The sequence below is a fragment of the Rhincodon typus genome, chromosome 1 (assembly GCF_021869965.1).
Source record: "Rhincodon typus isolate 14 chromosome 1, sRhiTyp1.1, whole genome shotgun sequence".
Classification (NCBI taxonomy): Eukaryota; Metazoa; Chordata; class Chondrichthyes; order Orectolobiformes; family Rhincodontidae; genus Rhincodon; species Rhincodon typus.
This window is the reverse complement of record NC_063332.1, coordinates 111,052,904-111,068,492: the sequence shown is the minus strand read 5'-3', so window position 1 is coordinate 111,068,492 and position 15,589 is coordinate 111,052,904. Positions and strand designations below refer to the sequence as shown.

The following is a 15,589-nucleotide window of genomic DNA, read 5'->3' as shown; positions in this document are numbered from 1 at the left end:
ACTAAGTATTGTTTGTCGAAGTTCACAGCATTAAATTGAACATTTTCTTTCTTGTACTTTAATGTTATATTTTCACTTTTATTTTTGCCAGGAAGGGTCAGTTTACCCTGAAAGCCAGTGACCACCAACAATACTCCTTTCCAGAAACAGTTTACATTCAAGCTCTTTCACTGAAGGTACTAAATGAAATTAAATATTTCTGACTTCTTCTTTTAAAGCTTTAAGCACATTCACTCTATTTATCTGAAAGAAATTGAGGTTTCTTGCTATAAATGAAATTGGAGGACAACAATGCACAAATCTTAACCTGATCTAATCATTTTTCACTCTTCTCACAAGGCATTGTTGAAGCAGTTCTTCACCAATTATAATCTGTGGCAATCACCTTCCAGAATTGAATTCTAGGTGTTGAGAAGAAGTTAGTTGTCATTTTATGATATTAATGAAGTAGAAATGATTTTCATGAGAACGAGGGGCTTCATGTTGTGATCACTTTTTGTCTGGAAATAAAGGATACCAGACAGGATTTGGTATTGCCCGACATTTAGCTGGAGTAAAATACAAGTATAAAAAAGATGTACACATTTGTGCATCAATAATTGTTAACTCCCTAATTTGTTATGAAACAAATGCAACATGCATTTGGTTTTGGGTTCTTGCTTTCTTACTTGTTAAGCTGTGAGACAGAAAGACATTGCGGTCTTATAATTGAGACAATTGCACTGATAAATAAAAAGGCAATTCTTTTAGGGGAAAACAAACTGATATTTTTTTTTAGCTGCACCACAAATTATTTGAAATTAAAACTTCACATTTTAATTGCAGTCTCTCTTAATTCAAAACATGTTCAGTTGAAAGGCACAAGTGCAAGTATTTAGTTTCAATTATCAATGTTCACATCCCCCTTGCTTTGTTTCTACTGTTCACATATTTTCCTAAATTTGATGCCTGAGCCCCACAATTTGGTTTAAAAGCCTCTCTAATCACTAGTTGTGTGGCTCACTAGAAGATTGCCACCAGCACGGCTCAAGTTTTGAACCATTCCGGGAATGATTTCAGGGAATCTCAAACTAGGGAACATAGTTACAGATCAAGGACACTAAGCAAAACTGAGAAATGGAGGAATTTCTTCTCATAGAAGTTAGTGAATGTCTGGAATTCTCTAGTCCAGAGGGTTGTAGAGGCATGATCATAGAAAGTATTTAAAGAGGAGTGGATAGATTTTTGAAATATCAGGGAGTTGAGGGTTATGAGGAGTTGGCACAACAGAGAAGTTGAGGCCTGGGACAGATGAGCTATGATCTTATTTACTGGCAGACAAGCATGAGGAGGTGAATGGCCTCCTTCCGCTCCTATTTGTTATGCATTTATAACACTGTAAAGATTCAAAGGAAAGAGTGGCTGGACTGGCAGAGTTTAAATAGAAAGTGGCCACTGTGGCTTTGTCCTGTCCTTGGCATAAATTGAACCTTCTGTCAGTCCTTCGAAGTAGATTATTATTGCTGAATAATTAACTGACACAGGATCTCTTTTGATCTCTACCTTTGTCGCATAGATTTACATATCATAGTAATATGTTAAACTGACATCCTTTAGCATTTTTATGGAATGCAAACTTGATGCTCAAGGAATTAATAATTAATATAAGCATAAAATTTCTATCTCCAGATTTATTTGTGCGAAATAGAAAACCCCCTATATGGTCCTGAATCTTGGTTATGAAGAGCAACAAATGATTCAAGCTGCTAATTCAACTTGGGATCCTAAGGAAGTCCCATTTTGCAGGAAGTTTAAATTTTAATTGCTAGTTTTACCTTGTCAGGTCAAACTTAATGACCTTTGCCTTTGACCTGAGTATGAGTTCTGCTGCACACAGTGGGCCAGGCGAGTCTGCCATGTAAATATGCAAAATGCTTGTATGCTCTTCTTGATTGATTGTGGTATTTGAAGATATAGTCTCTAAGTGCAATCATTCATGTGAGGTTATTGTATTTTTTGTTGCATTGTATCCAGGTCCTCAGAGTTTGACTACCGACATTAACTGCTGCAATTATTTGGACCTACCACCTTCTTAGATTTTGTTTGCCTGTTGTCTGTTTGTCCCCCAACGTATTTTTCTATGCACCTCCTTGACTGGGGACTTCAGTACAGCATTGGAAATTTCTTGAAGCCTGTGTTCTTTTCTATTGTCCCATTACTATGTTATTGCATCTAAAATGAATTCCACAGCTACCCTAGCACCAGTTCCAGCCACGCTGTATCTCCCCTTCAAGAGATGAAGGTTGATTTTAAGTTGTGCAGGCCAGCTTTAAGTGCTGCCAGTGTCCCACTAGTTTGGGCTCTCACATGCAGCCATTCAGGAGCATGGTTATCAATGGCTGCACACTAGCAATTATGTTGGCTGGAAGCTAGCACAAAGTTGATGGCTGCCTGCATGAGAAGGATTGGTAACAATTTTAGTTGATCCAGTATTGCACTACTGACACCAGTTCTCTGACAGCTTCTGAATTTGCACCCTCTATGTATGCATTTAATCTAATATTTTGTCCATACTCATCTAATGAAGTAATTCAGTGAAACGTTTCATGTTTTCATTAGCCCAAAAATTTTCTCATCAAGTAGTTAAAAAAAAACATTCATTGTGAACTTAAATTTATTTTATAAATCTATCCAATAATTGCTTTCAAATTAAGTCATCGAACAGAGAGATAAGTGATTATTAATTGACGTCTGTCTCTTTCCAGGGCCCCTATGTGCTGACTAATAACATCTTACTGCTCAGTAGAGGTGAATTAGGAACCATCTCTAACCTGATCTTGGACGTTCACGACGATGACAATCCCTCGGAAGTGGTACTAACAGTTTTGGAATCTCCACAACACGGCCGCCTCATTTTGCACTCAGCAGATGTAAGCATACAGCAGTTCCAATTGAAAGATCTCAAAAGTGGACAGCTGCATTATGTTCATGATGGAACCAACAGCCTGCATGACCAAGTGCTACTGCAGATCAATGATGGCCACAATATCCTGAATATTCTCTTCCAGATTGAAATTTCTCAGCAGGTACTGACCCAAATTACTTTTTTATGAATCATACTTACGATGCATAAAAACTCATCCAATCCCATGGGGTCTTGAACAATGTTAGCTGAGATGTAACTGGAATATTTTCACAATATTTTGTCCTATCAGCCTTAAATAAGGCACTGCTACAGCACTTCTGCTTACAACAGCAGCTGCTCTTGTGCTTAACGAGAATCTATCTACCCCCGCCTTAAAATATTCAAGGACTCTGTGTGTATTGTTCTGTGTGCAGTCGTCAGGTTAGACTAAACTATGATTTTTTTTAATTCTGTGTGCCTACATTTATGAAGAACTGAAACCAGACCCCGGATTTCTGTATTAATTTTACTCAGATGATATCCCACACATCTGCGTGGCATTTGAATTCCACACCTAGTGCCAAAAGTAATGTCTTTTAGTTTTTTGATCTGTATAAAATCCCCCTCTTTTGCCTGAGTCATCTGATCCTATTCAAATTACCACTTGATGATTTTAGCTGTGCCTTTGCTTAGCCTCCTTTGTCCTGACCTTAGTACATCTTTCAGGCTCAGACTAATTTTAAAAGCTCTGAAAGGCTCATCATACAATTTCTGCTCCACTGAGTTCACTGCTTCAGATTGGGAAAGAAATCATTGCTGCGTGCCTCACAACATAACCTTTATTGTGTTGTTTAGTCATTATGTAGCACGTGTGCTGAAGGCATGATATATCATTGTTATTTGCAAAGTTCAGTTGTAAAATGGAGATAAATGGGAATTTTGGTTTTCAGTTTCTGTTAAGATGGGTCTTTTTAAGAAACTCATTTCTTAAGCTTTGAGTCAAAATAGCAGTTCCAAGAAATCATACAACTGAAGCTAAATGACTGAAAAAACTATGTGGTAAGGTACTCGCTGAGTTGTTTACTAGGTTGATCTGTTATGACCCAGGGAAAGAAGGACCAGAGGCCAGAGTGGGTTGATTCGAAAGAGAGGTCCAAATCTGATGTGCTATTAAGCAGCCTCAAATTAGTCTGAGTAACTGAAAAGAAAACTTCAGTTCAGTGAGGAAGCTCAGTGAGTTAGTGTCTGTCTGTGTGTCTCGTGGAGAGACGGAGGGCATTACATCTGGTGAATGTGCAGAGTGTTGCTGAAAGGAAACACTTGTGACCTTGTCAGTTGGGTAAGAAATTTTACAGCACAGACAGGAGCGATACTTCACTGGAATGGAGTGCCTTTGCAGAATGTTGCTGGAAAAGGGTTGAAATTTTATGTTTTGCTATTTTTATAAAATCTTTCGAAAGGGTCATCTTATAAATAATTTAATAATTAAAATAATAGTAATACAATATGTTCAGGGACTGATCACAATGGAGACTAGATGACAAAAATGAAGACTGTGGTCTATTAAACCAGGTTTCACTTTGGGTTCTGACTTATCCAGTATGAGAGGAAAATCATTGTAATTGTATAACATAACAAGGCTTTCAATTGAAAGTCATCGTGATACCGAATGTAAAATAAAGGACTGGAGAGGCCGATAGGAGAATAAAGTTTTGACAGTTTTTCATTTATTTAAATAGATATTCATTGTACCTACTGCAATCAATAACACTGGAGTATGTATCATGTAAATTTCAAATACTCATAGCTATTCCCTGTATTTGATCCATTTGGTTTCCTTTCTGTGTTCCCAAGTCCTGTAATGTTCAGTCTTGTGTTAAAATATTGTGACATCCTACCACCTAACACCCTCCTACATAAACATGCTAAAAATTCTTTGTCCTTCATTTCTGATGCCAGCTAACCCCATGTCTTCTTATTCCATTGTTCCCCATCCTGTTCTGCTCAGTGTTAACAGAACTTGTTACCTCCCCAAGTAACAGGATCTTCCTTGCCATGGAAATAGAAAACATATGAGATAAAGTAGCGCTATCAGGTAAAGTGCCGTCTGGAGCTTCCTTACCATTATTGCTGTTCCATTTTCCTCAATGCTGCCACATTGCAAGACCACGCTGAATACAGCCGTACCACCTCACCATACGTGGCCACCTTTCCACCAACAGCCCCCATCCCCTTGCATACTGTGAGACACCTGGGCTCTAAGGCAATGGCACATAATAGAAATCAATCATATCTCAGCCGTTCTGATGCCACCTTCTGCATTCCGTTCTTGTAATCAATGCTCATGGATCTCCTAATAATGCTTTCAAAGCCCAGTACCTCACTTTTATCATTAAAGTGCAGTAATTCTACGGAATCTCTCCCTACTACTGTAAAAACTCAAAGAAAGATCTGAAAACAATTTCTGTATTCTCCAACTTCCAAGTTTCCATTCCAAACCAGACTTGATCTTTGAGTCCCTAAAAGGTGAATTTGTTTTGTTTGTCCCTGATAGTTTTGACAGGAGAGATAGAGATATCTTGGCTAAATGGTATAAACCCACGTGAAAATTAACACAAAAGTCTTAGACAGTAACCTCAGGTGTAAGATCATGACAGTTTTGTTTTGAAGTGGGAAATAACAGGAGATGCATATTTTCTACAGTATTAGTAAGTCGATGACATCAGAATATCTAACTTAACAGTTGTAAATAAAACATCTTACAGTAGATGCCTTGAGACATATGCACATTATTTTGCCACAGGCCAGTCAGATAAAGGTCATCTCAATTCATTCAATCTGTGTAAAAACAACCACAAGGCACTCCCAGCAGCATCAATGGTTGGTGGTTCAATTGTTGATAATTGCTGTTACACTGTGAGTGAATCTGCTTTTGTCTAAAGAACCCTCAGATTTTGTCAGAAGAAATTTTGTTATAGTTTAAGTATGTACAAATTTCAAACTGTACTGCAGAGGGACACCAAATTATTCCTAAAGTCAGGGTGTATTAATTGACATGTTTTGTAATGTTTATTGCTGTAAGTCCTTTAGTTTGCAGAAATGTTTATTTCAGGGTAGATTTTTCCAGTCCTCATGACCTGTGAAATATTTAATTCTCCACAAACATACAACTGCTTGAGTATTCATAACCTGTTAAGTACCTCATCATCAGTGGGAAGGAAGGAAATTTCCACTTTAGTTTGCTCTCAAATAATTTGTATTTGTATCTCATCTCAGATCACCAATTATGAGGGTGCTTACACTTTCTGGTCGGACCAACATCCGACATCAGTAGATACCCACCATATCTGTCATGAAGAATTGGCAGGTAAAAGCATACAAACCAGGATAGAAGTTAGACGTTCAGTGGCTCCCCTCCCTCCTGTTCTCATTTCGCCTTTCTTTTCTCTGTGATTGGGTACTCTGTCCTCTCAAAATCCTTCTCCAATTCTTCAGCTCTTTTCTACCTTCCTGTTCTCACACCACTATCCCAGCCACACTTTCTCTTGTGGAAGTCTACACATTCCATCTGTATTTCTCATGATAGCCTTCATCAAGGCACCATCATTGTCTCCTTGTGATCTGCAGTCCCATCTGCCCCAAACAAACCTCTAGCCCCAGCTGCAACACTGGGCTAATCTTCCTGCTCCATGCATTCCTTCCATTGTTGACTGTCTCAGGCCGGCATGTGAGTCGGCTCTCACAGGTCCTTGACATGTCTCCTTGCAGAATGCCAGTTCATTTGTGACAGAGCTGTTGCCATTTGTGCATTAACATGTAGGAGACCAAGTGGATGATGACATTCTTTCTATCACTGTCCCTTCCAAGACCATTTCTGTAATAGGTTGACTGTCTAGCCTTTTGCCTACCATTCACTAGCTTTTCTGCAGCTACTGATCCACTTAAATGCACCCTCATGTTCTTCTTTGGTCCCTGACAGCATAATAGAACCATTACCTATAGTCTTCTAGAATGTTGCTCTGGTACAACCCTCAACCCTCAGTTCCCCTAACTCCAAAGGATACAGACTAAAAATGCATATGACAGGTAACCAGTTTAATCACTTGTTGTCAAATATGATTGAACCATAACAAGTATTCCTAGGTCCTGCTCTCATCTGCCAGAGTATCTCACCCCAAACTACTTGTTGTGCACTGAATATCATCTTTATAAAATATTCTCCCACCTGATCTTGAACAAATGCAATGAGCACACAAACTTTGTCGACATTGATATTAAGACCACCTGCTCAGTTGCCTCTGCTGCCTTACTCCTTTCAATGCAGGCCAAGCTTCCAATTTCAGCACTTAAGAGGGCAAGTGCAGGAAATTGGGTTTAACGCAGTCATGTTAGTACAGACACAGTGGGCTGATGGGCCTTTTCTGCACTGTATGAATCTATGATTAAGAGCAAACAGAAGAGAGATTGAAGATGTATTTTGTTTTTAGGACAATGACAGGGAAAAGTCTTCGGAAAGCTTGGGCTGAACTGGGACTTTGAAAAATCTTAAATGATATCTGATGTGATTATGATAAACCATGTCTCTCAACATTCTCAACCTACCTAGAGCCTTTGACAACTTGCCACTTCATTCTCTTCCACTGCCTCTCCACCAACATCCAGATGGTTATTATTACACTTGCCTTTCCTCTGGTAGTCCCCAAAATCTCTCTTTGGACTCCTTCTATATTTCAATTACATACATGTGACCAATGAAATCAGTGAATGAACTGTTTTTTTTTGAGTACATTGACAACACTCAGCGGTACTTTACCGCCACTTCTCTGGATCCCTGAACAGTAACTTACAGATGTGTGTGACGTTAAGTTCTGGATGTGCAAACATTTCCTTCAAATAATTATTGAGAAAGTCAAAGCCATTTTCTTCAGAACCAACCTCAAACTCCATTCCCTAGTCACACATTCTATCCTTCTTCCTGAAATCTGATGCTGAATTAGATTATTCGCAATCTTGGTGTCATATTGATTCTGAGATGAATTTTCAACCATATATCCATGTTGTATCTGCCTATATTTGTCTTCTTAACATGATCCAACTCTGCTAATGCCTCAGTTCATTTGTTGTTGACATCATCAGCCATGCCTTTGCTCCCCCTAGAGTTGACTATTTCAACGCACTTTTGGTCAGCTTCCCGCATTTTACCTTCTGTAAACTTGAGGTCAAGTTTACGACATTATCCAAAATTCTGCTTCCACGCTGCAAACTACCTCCAAATTCTCCAAAATGTTTAAAACTCGAGTTTGCTAACCTGATCGATCAACCATTTTTTTTCATTATCAGGTTTACATTATTTCTCCTTCTTTGATCCTTTTATCCTTGTGTAATAATTAACATATTAACTGTTCTGGAAGGAGCAGATGATTGATCTGTCTTGTCTAATTATTCACCTTCCCCTGATTCATTTCTGAATCCAATAACCCTTAAATCACACACAGTCCCATTCATCCATCGTATCTGATTAATAACCAAATTTCCACCAAGCTAAGCAGTGCGTCAATTTTGAAACTTTTGCTCTTACTAACAAATCCCTCCATGGCCTTGTTCCATCTGTTCAATATCCTCCAGTAGTATAACACTCCAAGAAATATTAAAGCCTCTCTATAAATATAAGTTAAAATTGTAATATATTGTGAACCTTTAAAACTCCATTGACCTTGTTATTCAAAAACAAATGAAGCAATAAAGAGTTTATTACTCTCATAAACTGTCTGTGGGAGTCAATTCCCCACTTTGGCAATTATCGAGGTCATGTAATGAATGATACTTAAAAAGAAATAACACTATGGCACACTAGAGAACAGAACAGAATTATCTCTCTCGTACAAGTGTTGGCATTGATTTTCATGCCATAAAACAAATTGCAATCCATTAAAGGAATGCTCCAGCCTGCAATTTCATACGCAGGTAACTAAAACTTCCAAGCTGCACATGATCTCTAAATTCTCCGAAAAATTTGTAACTCTGCTTACAAATCTGATTGATAAACCTTTTGTTGATTATCAGGATAACACTTCTTCTGTTCCTCTTATCCTTGCCTATTAATTAAAATATGAACTGTTCTGGAAACAGAAGACCTTTGATCTATCTTGTCTGCTCATTCACCTTCCCTAATTCACTTCTGAATCCAATAACCCTGAATCCTATTTACTCACAGAAACCTGATCACTGTTCCTTGTTCAACATCAATTACTGGGTCTGTGCTCCACGTATCACCCTTTCATTGAACAAAAATTGCCTCAGTTTGTCATTTTCATTGGTTGTCCTTAACTTAAATATATGATCCTCAATCTTAATTTAATAAACTGTGGTCAGATTTACATGGATCCAAATTTTCTTGAACTTTCATAATACTAAAAATATTAGTAGTTATAAAACAATCTAAGCTTATACATCTATTTGCATAGTTCTAGAATCAGTGTGGAACTCATCATTTGCAGGCATTGTGAAATTGAGCTGACTGGACTGAGTGAGCCTGCTGATCTATATCTGTGATATGAATTTGTCTTGCGTAACCGACGTTCTAAATATGTAGAGACCTCAGGAGGTTCATGTACATTTCTACTAAATTCTACCAAGTTGTGTCTGAAAGTGCTACTCAGCATATTCTATTAGCTTTAAACTCTAATTAGGTTGTATGTATTTAAATAATGTTGGTATTTAGCTTCCATGAAAGAATGTGCAACAGAGCTGACCAGCGAGTGTGGAATTGATATGGCCCACATCTAAGGAAATTTCTAACATACAGCCTACAAACTTTGCAGCAATGGATTTTAATGAGTGGAAATGGGTCTCTGTGCCCATTATTGTTTCAGTATGGTTCTTTGGGGACACCAATGTCCACTTCAAATGTCAGATTGGAGAGCTCTCTCTATAATTCCATAAGTATCAAAGCCCTCTGTTACAGCACTCAGGTGGTCGTTGTCCAAGCACGCTTCAAATCAATAGTTATTTAGTTATGAGAATGTTATTGTAATTGCTGATCTTATCCTCAATGTTGACCACATGTGCAAACCATTGGATTGTAAACTAGAGTGAGAAACTGGCTTATGCTACAACATCTTAGGGTGGTGTTACTTAAAGCAAGTTAAAAACTGCTTATTTTTCTAGGATGCACTAATTGTTCTTGGCTTTTTACCCTATGACCTTTATAACCCTCTGTCCTCTGTCTCTTTGTCCTAACATCCAACAAGCATGAGGAATGCATGGACTTCTTCGTCACTTAAAATGAGATCATCCAATAAGTTGCCTATGCTCCTTGCTTCCCTTGCCCCTAAAACCATAATGCCTAATTTCCTTTAAGAAACCCGCCCCACTTTCTTTCCCCAACCCTAGCTATAGTCTCGCATCTTTCTTTACTTTCAGTCAATCCCCTTATGCTCTCTGTGTGAACGCACCTTGTTCATGAGATCCACCAACCGCCCCATGCATTCAATTCACATTAAACTGCTGGCATAATCACTCCTCTTCCTGACTCCCATGGTAGCTGCTTTGTTAACAAGTCCCTGTCCTTAGATACTGTCACCATCATCATGAAATGACTTATGAAATAGGTGCTCAGGTAAGCCATGTGACAAATCAAACCTGCTTTGCTATTCAAGAAGATCATTGCTAATTTTCTACCTCAACTCCAGCTTTCTGCATTATTCCCATATCCCTTACTTCAGTTATTAGGCTAAAGCTTATTGACTCCAACTTGAATATGCTGAAGAGCCAAGCATCCACAGCCTACTGGGGTGAAACTTCCAAATGTATCACTAAACTGCTCTTTGAGTAAAGGTGTTTCTTCTCATCTCAGTCCTACGTGTGTGACCCTTTAGTTTCCTTATTCTGAGACCCGTGTTCTAGATTCTCTATCAAGGAAGACACTTTGAGTATCTACCTTGCCAAGTCTCTTAGCCATTTTATATTTCAATCACATCACCTCCCATTGTTTTAAACTCCAGAGAATATAAGCCTTGCCTACTCAATCAGTCATCATAGAACAGTTCACTTATCCCAGGTATGTGAACCTTCATTGCGTTTTTTGTAGGAAAGTATATTTTTCCTGAGGCAAGGTCACGAAAACTGCACCCTGCATGATCTCACTAAGGCTGATCTAATATTATAGTAACAACTAACTGCTTTGTAACCAAAACTAAATCTTCAGCCTTACTAATTACTTAGTGCAAATTCATGTTAGCTTTCTGTTATTCATGTGCAAAAACATTTAGATACCCCAAATGCAAACATGTTCCAATCTCTCATCATTCAAAAAGAATTCTGTCTTTTTGATTTTTCCCATTGCATTCTTCTCTACTATATTATTGCCCATTCATCCAATCTATTTATGTCACCCTGCAGCTCCTTTGTATTCTCCCCGGTACTTACTTGCCCAACAAAGTTTGTATCATCACAAAATGTGGGTATGTTACACTTGGTCTCCTCATCTTAATCAAGAATAAAGATTATAAATAGCTGATTATAAATAGCTAGTTACATTTAGCCAATCTGAAAATGTGGAATTTATTCCTTCTCTCTTTCCTTCCTTCTCTCTTTCTTGACTGTGCACCAATGCTTGGTCCAAACTAATATGTGACTTTTAATTTATTGAGTTCTGATTCTGCGCACGTTTTTTCTGTACATGTTCTTACTCTTTTCTGTCTTGAGGAGTGCTGTGGAATTTTTGAAGGATTTCATAACTAATTAACAGCCTGCTTTGAGACACAAGAATGCTTCTGCAGTCAACAAATTGTGGAGTGGAATTTGAACACCAAGCCTTCAGACTCTGGCTCCTGTATGAATTTATTGAGTTCTTTCTAAAAATCCAAATATACTGTATTTACTGGTTCTTCCCCTTTCATTCGTCAGTTAAAGGTCCATGAATGTCCTTGTGACCATTTGAGACCCTTAAGTGACAATTAATGCCCACTTAAGACCTTCAACACACCGCCACTGATATTAATCCAGCAGCCAGCAGAGGGATGGGGCTTGCTGTACACTGAACACAACAAGCAAATTCTACCATGTGATCTCCTTTTGACCATTGCTCACCTGTGCCTGGCTCCCTGCACAATCTGAGACAATGAGTGTTTGAAGTACCAGCAGCAGCCATTGCCGCCCTGTGGCGCTGCTGAGTACAGATCTGGCAGCCTCTGATTGCCCGGCAGCTCTGGTAGGTGGGGCCTTTGTCCCTGGAGAATGATCTGCCATTAGCCTGTTAAACTAAATGAAAAACTGTGAAGATTTATTATGGCTAAAGACATAGACTTCCTGCAGCGTGGAAGCAGGCCATTCAGCCCATAAAGTTTGCACCAACTGTCTGAAAAGCATCCCACCCAGACCACCCCTTACCCTTTCATTGTAACCCTGCATATTCCTATGGCTAACCCACCTCGCCTGCACATCCTTGAGCACTACAGGCAATTTAGCATGGCAAATCCACCTAAATTGTACATCTTTGGACTGTGGGAGGAAACTGGAGCACCTGGAGGACACCCACGCAGACACAGCGGGAATGTGCAAACTCCACACAGACAGTCACCCAAGGGTGGAATCGAATGTTGGTCACTGGTGCTGTGAGGCAGATGTGCTAACCACGGAGCCACTGTTGCTGGTAATTGCATGGATTAAAGACTGCGCCTATTAATTGCTCAATCTGATTGCATTTTTAATAGCCTGAATGTTTGGTAATCAGTGCTTTAAATCAGAAAACTAGAGCAAAAACACATTACAATGTGAACTCATGCTGCTGTTAATTCAGATCATTGAATTTGTTTCAAATGGTAGACGAATGAATCCAATTTTCTTCATTGTCTTCATTACTGGTTTCCTATCAACAAGATAAGTCCTTTACTTCTCTTAATTTAAGGCATTGATGCTCATTCACGTGTCCTTTTCTGTTCCAGATATAGATTTTTGATGTTATGGATCTGCCCTCCGAAGTACAAAGTAATTAACACTTTTGTATTCCCCAATTACTATTCAAAACAGCACATCTCAATTATTAAAATCAGCTGAAAATCTTTGATTGCATTGAGTCCATTGATTGTGCATTTAAACTTAGACTTCTTTTGTGGAATTTGTTGGCCTTCATCAATGATATCGGGAGATTAGAATGGGTGTAGAGGAGAAATGGAATGATTAATAGTAAGGTTTTCACTTAGAATTTTTGGAATCTGGAATGCTGTACCTGAGAAAGTGGTGGAAGAAGATTCTGAATATAATTTTGAAAGTGATGAGGAACTGATAGTTTGAAGACAAAAAGCAGTTAGGTGGGATCAAGCAAGACTGCTCTTTCAGAGAGACAGCAGAGGTAAGATGGATCAAATGGCATTCCTCTGTGCTGATTTTTAAAAAAAGGCTTTCCAAAGCCTTTCGCAGTGACATTTTGTTTTAAAACCAGGCACAAAACTAAATGTACTAGCTTTTTAACAGTAATAGACAAATAAAGTCACGTTCTCACCTTCAGCAGTCTTTTGTCTTTAAATGGAAAAACTGCCAGAGGAGTACTTTGATGATACTGTATCTTACGCTACAGAGAAAATAAATTCTGAAGGTTTTAGCTGTGAATTTGATGAAACAACGTAATTAAAACAGCATTGATGGATGAAGACAGGACTGAGATAGTGGGTAATGATTACTGTGCAGACGTAGAACATGGTTATGCTACGGTTGTACTGTTTTATAATTCCTAGGTGATAAATTAAAGGTTGATATTTTGGAAGATTATTCATTGGTAACAGGTGAACAAAACAACTTGCTTTGTTGCACAAGATGGTCCAAGCCGGTCTGGGTAGATTTGTGGACACTATCAGCTAATTCTGTTGCCAAGATTTCTATACTTTGCTAGCTTCTATTCTGCAGCCTGCAGCAGCGGTAATATCTCCAGGAGAAGCCTCAGCATTAAGAGTCAGTCAAAGTGCTCTTCAGCAATATGTCTGTTATTGATCTGAAGGTGTGGAGGTTCACAGTAAATAGCACAATAATAGGAGATTTTGACACAATGGGGACTTCTTTCAGAGAGAGGCTCAGACTTTATAATAATGTCATGATCTCTGTTGTCAGAGATTACGAGCAACAGTTGGGTCGAAAACTTCCTTGCAGAGGCGTAGGAATAGATTTTCCATTTGCCACTAGTCTATCACCAGCCCAGAGCTTTGAAATGTCAAACAGATTAGTCTAGGATACAGATAGGACCGCCTGTCTTATACTACTTAGAGGCAGATGACCAGTAGAATCATAAAACAACCAGAGGAATCTGTGCAGGGATCATGGAAGGCCATTTCTTCTAGGACTGTATCATATAGGAACAAAGAAAGCAGGCTTAGCACAAAACAGACGGGGTCTGCCCAATGACCATCATATGAAATAAAGGTGAGTGAAGGTTGAATTTAATTACTTAGACTCTGGTAAGAATGTGAACTTGCTAGCAGTGGAAGAAGTTAATTTTTAAAAATTCATTCATGGGATGAGGGCGTCGCTGGCTAGGCAGCATTTATTGCCCATCCCTAATTGCCCAGAGGCCAGTTAAGAGTCAACCACATTGCAGTGGGTCTGGAGTCACATGTAGGCCAGACCAGGTAAGGATGGCAGTTTCCTTCCCTAAAGGACATTAGTGAACCAGATGGGTTTTTCCAACAATCGACAATGGATTCATGGTCATTGTTAGATTCTTAATTCCAGATATTTATTGAATTCAAATTCCACCGTCTGGCGTGATGGGATTTGAACCCGGGTCCCCAGAACGTTGTCTGGGTCTCTGGATTGACAGTCCAGCAATAATACCACTTGGCCATTGCCTCCCTAAAAGCAAATAATACAGATATCTTTAAGGGAAGCCATCTAAGAAGAAAAGATAGAAGGGAATAAAGGGTTTTTTTCTGATGGAGTTCAACAAGAAGAGGTGGGAGGAGAATGGAATGAAGCCTAAACAGCACTATGGTCTGGTTAAGACAGACAACCTGTTGCTGAGCATTCTGTTTGATTCTATACAATTCCCTGTAAGGTTGCATTTGTAATATTTTATGGAAAATTTGAATAAAATAGATTCTGTATTATTCTAAAAAGAAAAAATTGCTTAGGTTTATGGCAAACAAAACAGCCAGCCAATTTTAATTCAAATGTATTCACAATATTATGGATTCTTCTCACCGGCAAATTTGCAGGCAGGTCTGTAAAATCCCCCTGATAGCACTCCCAGACACATCTGAAATTTATGGTGAGCTGGATGGGGCTTAGCCTGGTCCACCTGTCACAGACCAGTTGAGGACATCAAGGCAAGTAATGACCACTTCAGACCATTTCATGCCTTGATTCTGAAGTTGGGAGACAGAGTTCTAGAGGAGCAAAGAAGCCTGCAAGATTACCCTGCTCTGGTCTCCAGCAGGGAAGCTGGGAGAGTTTCTTTAACAGAAAACTTTGTGCATGCAGAGATGTCTCCCCAACATGAGGTTTTACACCTGGGGTGCTCTTCACTCAACCACTCCATCAAGACCCTTTTTTGGTCCCCCTCCCGGCTTCTCACGGTGAGGTCCTGTCACTCTCTTCATCCTGGCTCTGACTATAGACTCTGTTGCTGATTGCAGTCCTATTCTGGCCACTGCCCTGCTGGGCCTATTGAGCGAATAGATTAACCAGCAGCCCTGAGGCAGGGCCTCCTCCCAAGCA

The 15,589-nt window shown here is 39.1% G+C and overlaps 1 protein-coding gene across 3 annotated transcripts in view; it reads left to right on the top strand.

Annotated features, from left to right (window-relative positions):
• fras1 (Fraser extracellular matrix complex subunit 1) overlaps window positions 1-15,589 on the top strand; it is a 423,924-nt gene that overhangs the window by 268,488 nt on the left and 139,847 nt on the right. For all 3 annotated transcript variants that reach the window (XM_048599246.1, XM_048599242.1, XM_048599254.1), the window contains 2 exons: window positions 92-176; window positions 2,745-3,065. In XM_048599246.1, the coding sequence (XP_048455203.1) occupies window positions 92-176; window positions 2,745-3,065 (406 nt within the window). The remainder of the gene's footprint in view (window positions 1-91; window positions 177-2,744; window positions 3,066-15,589) is intronic.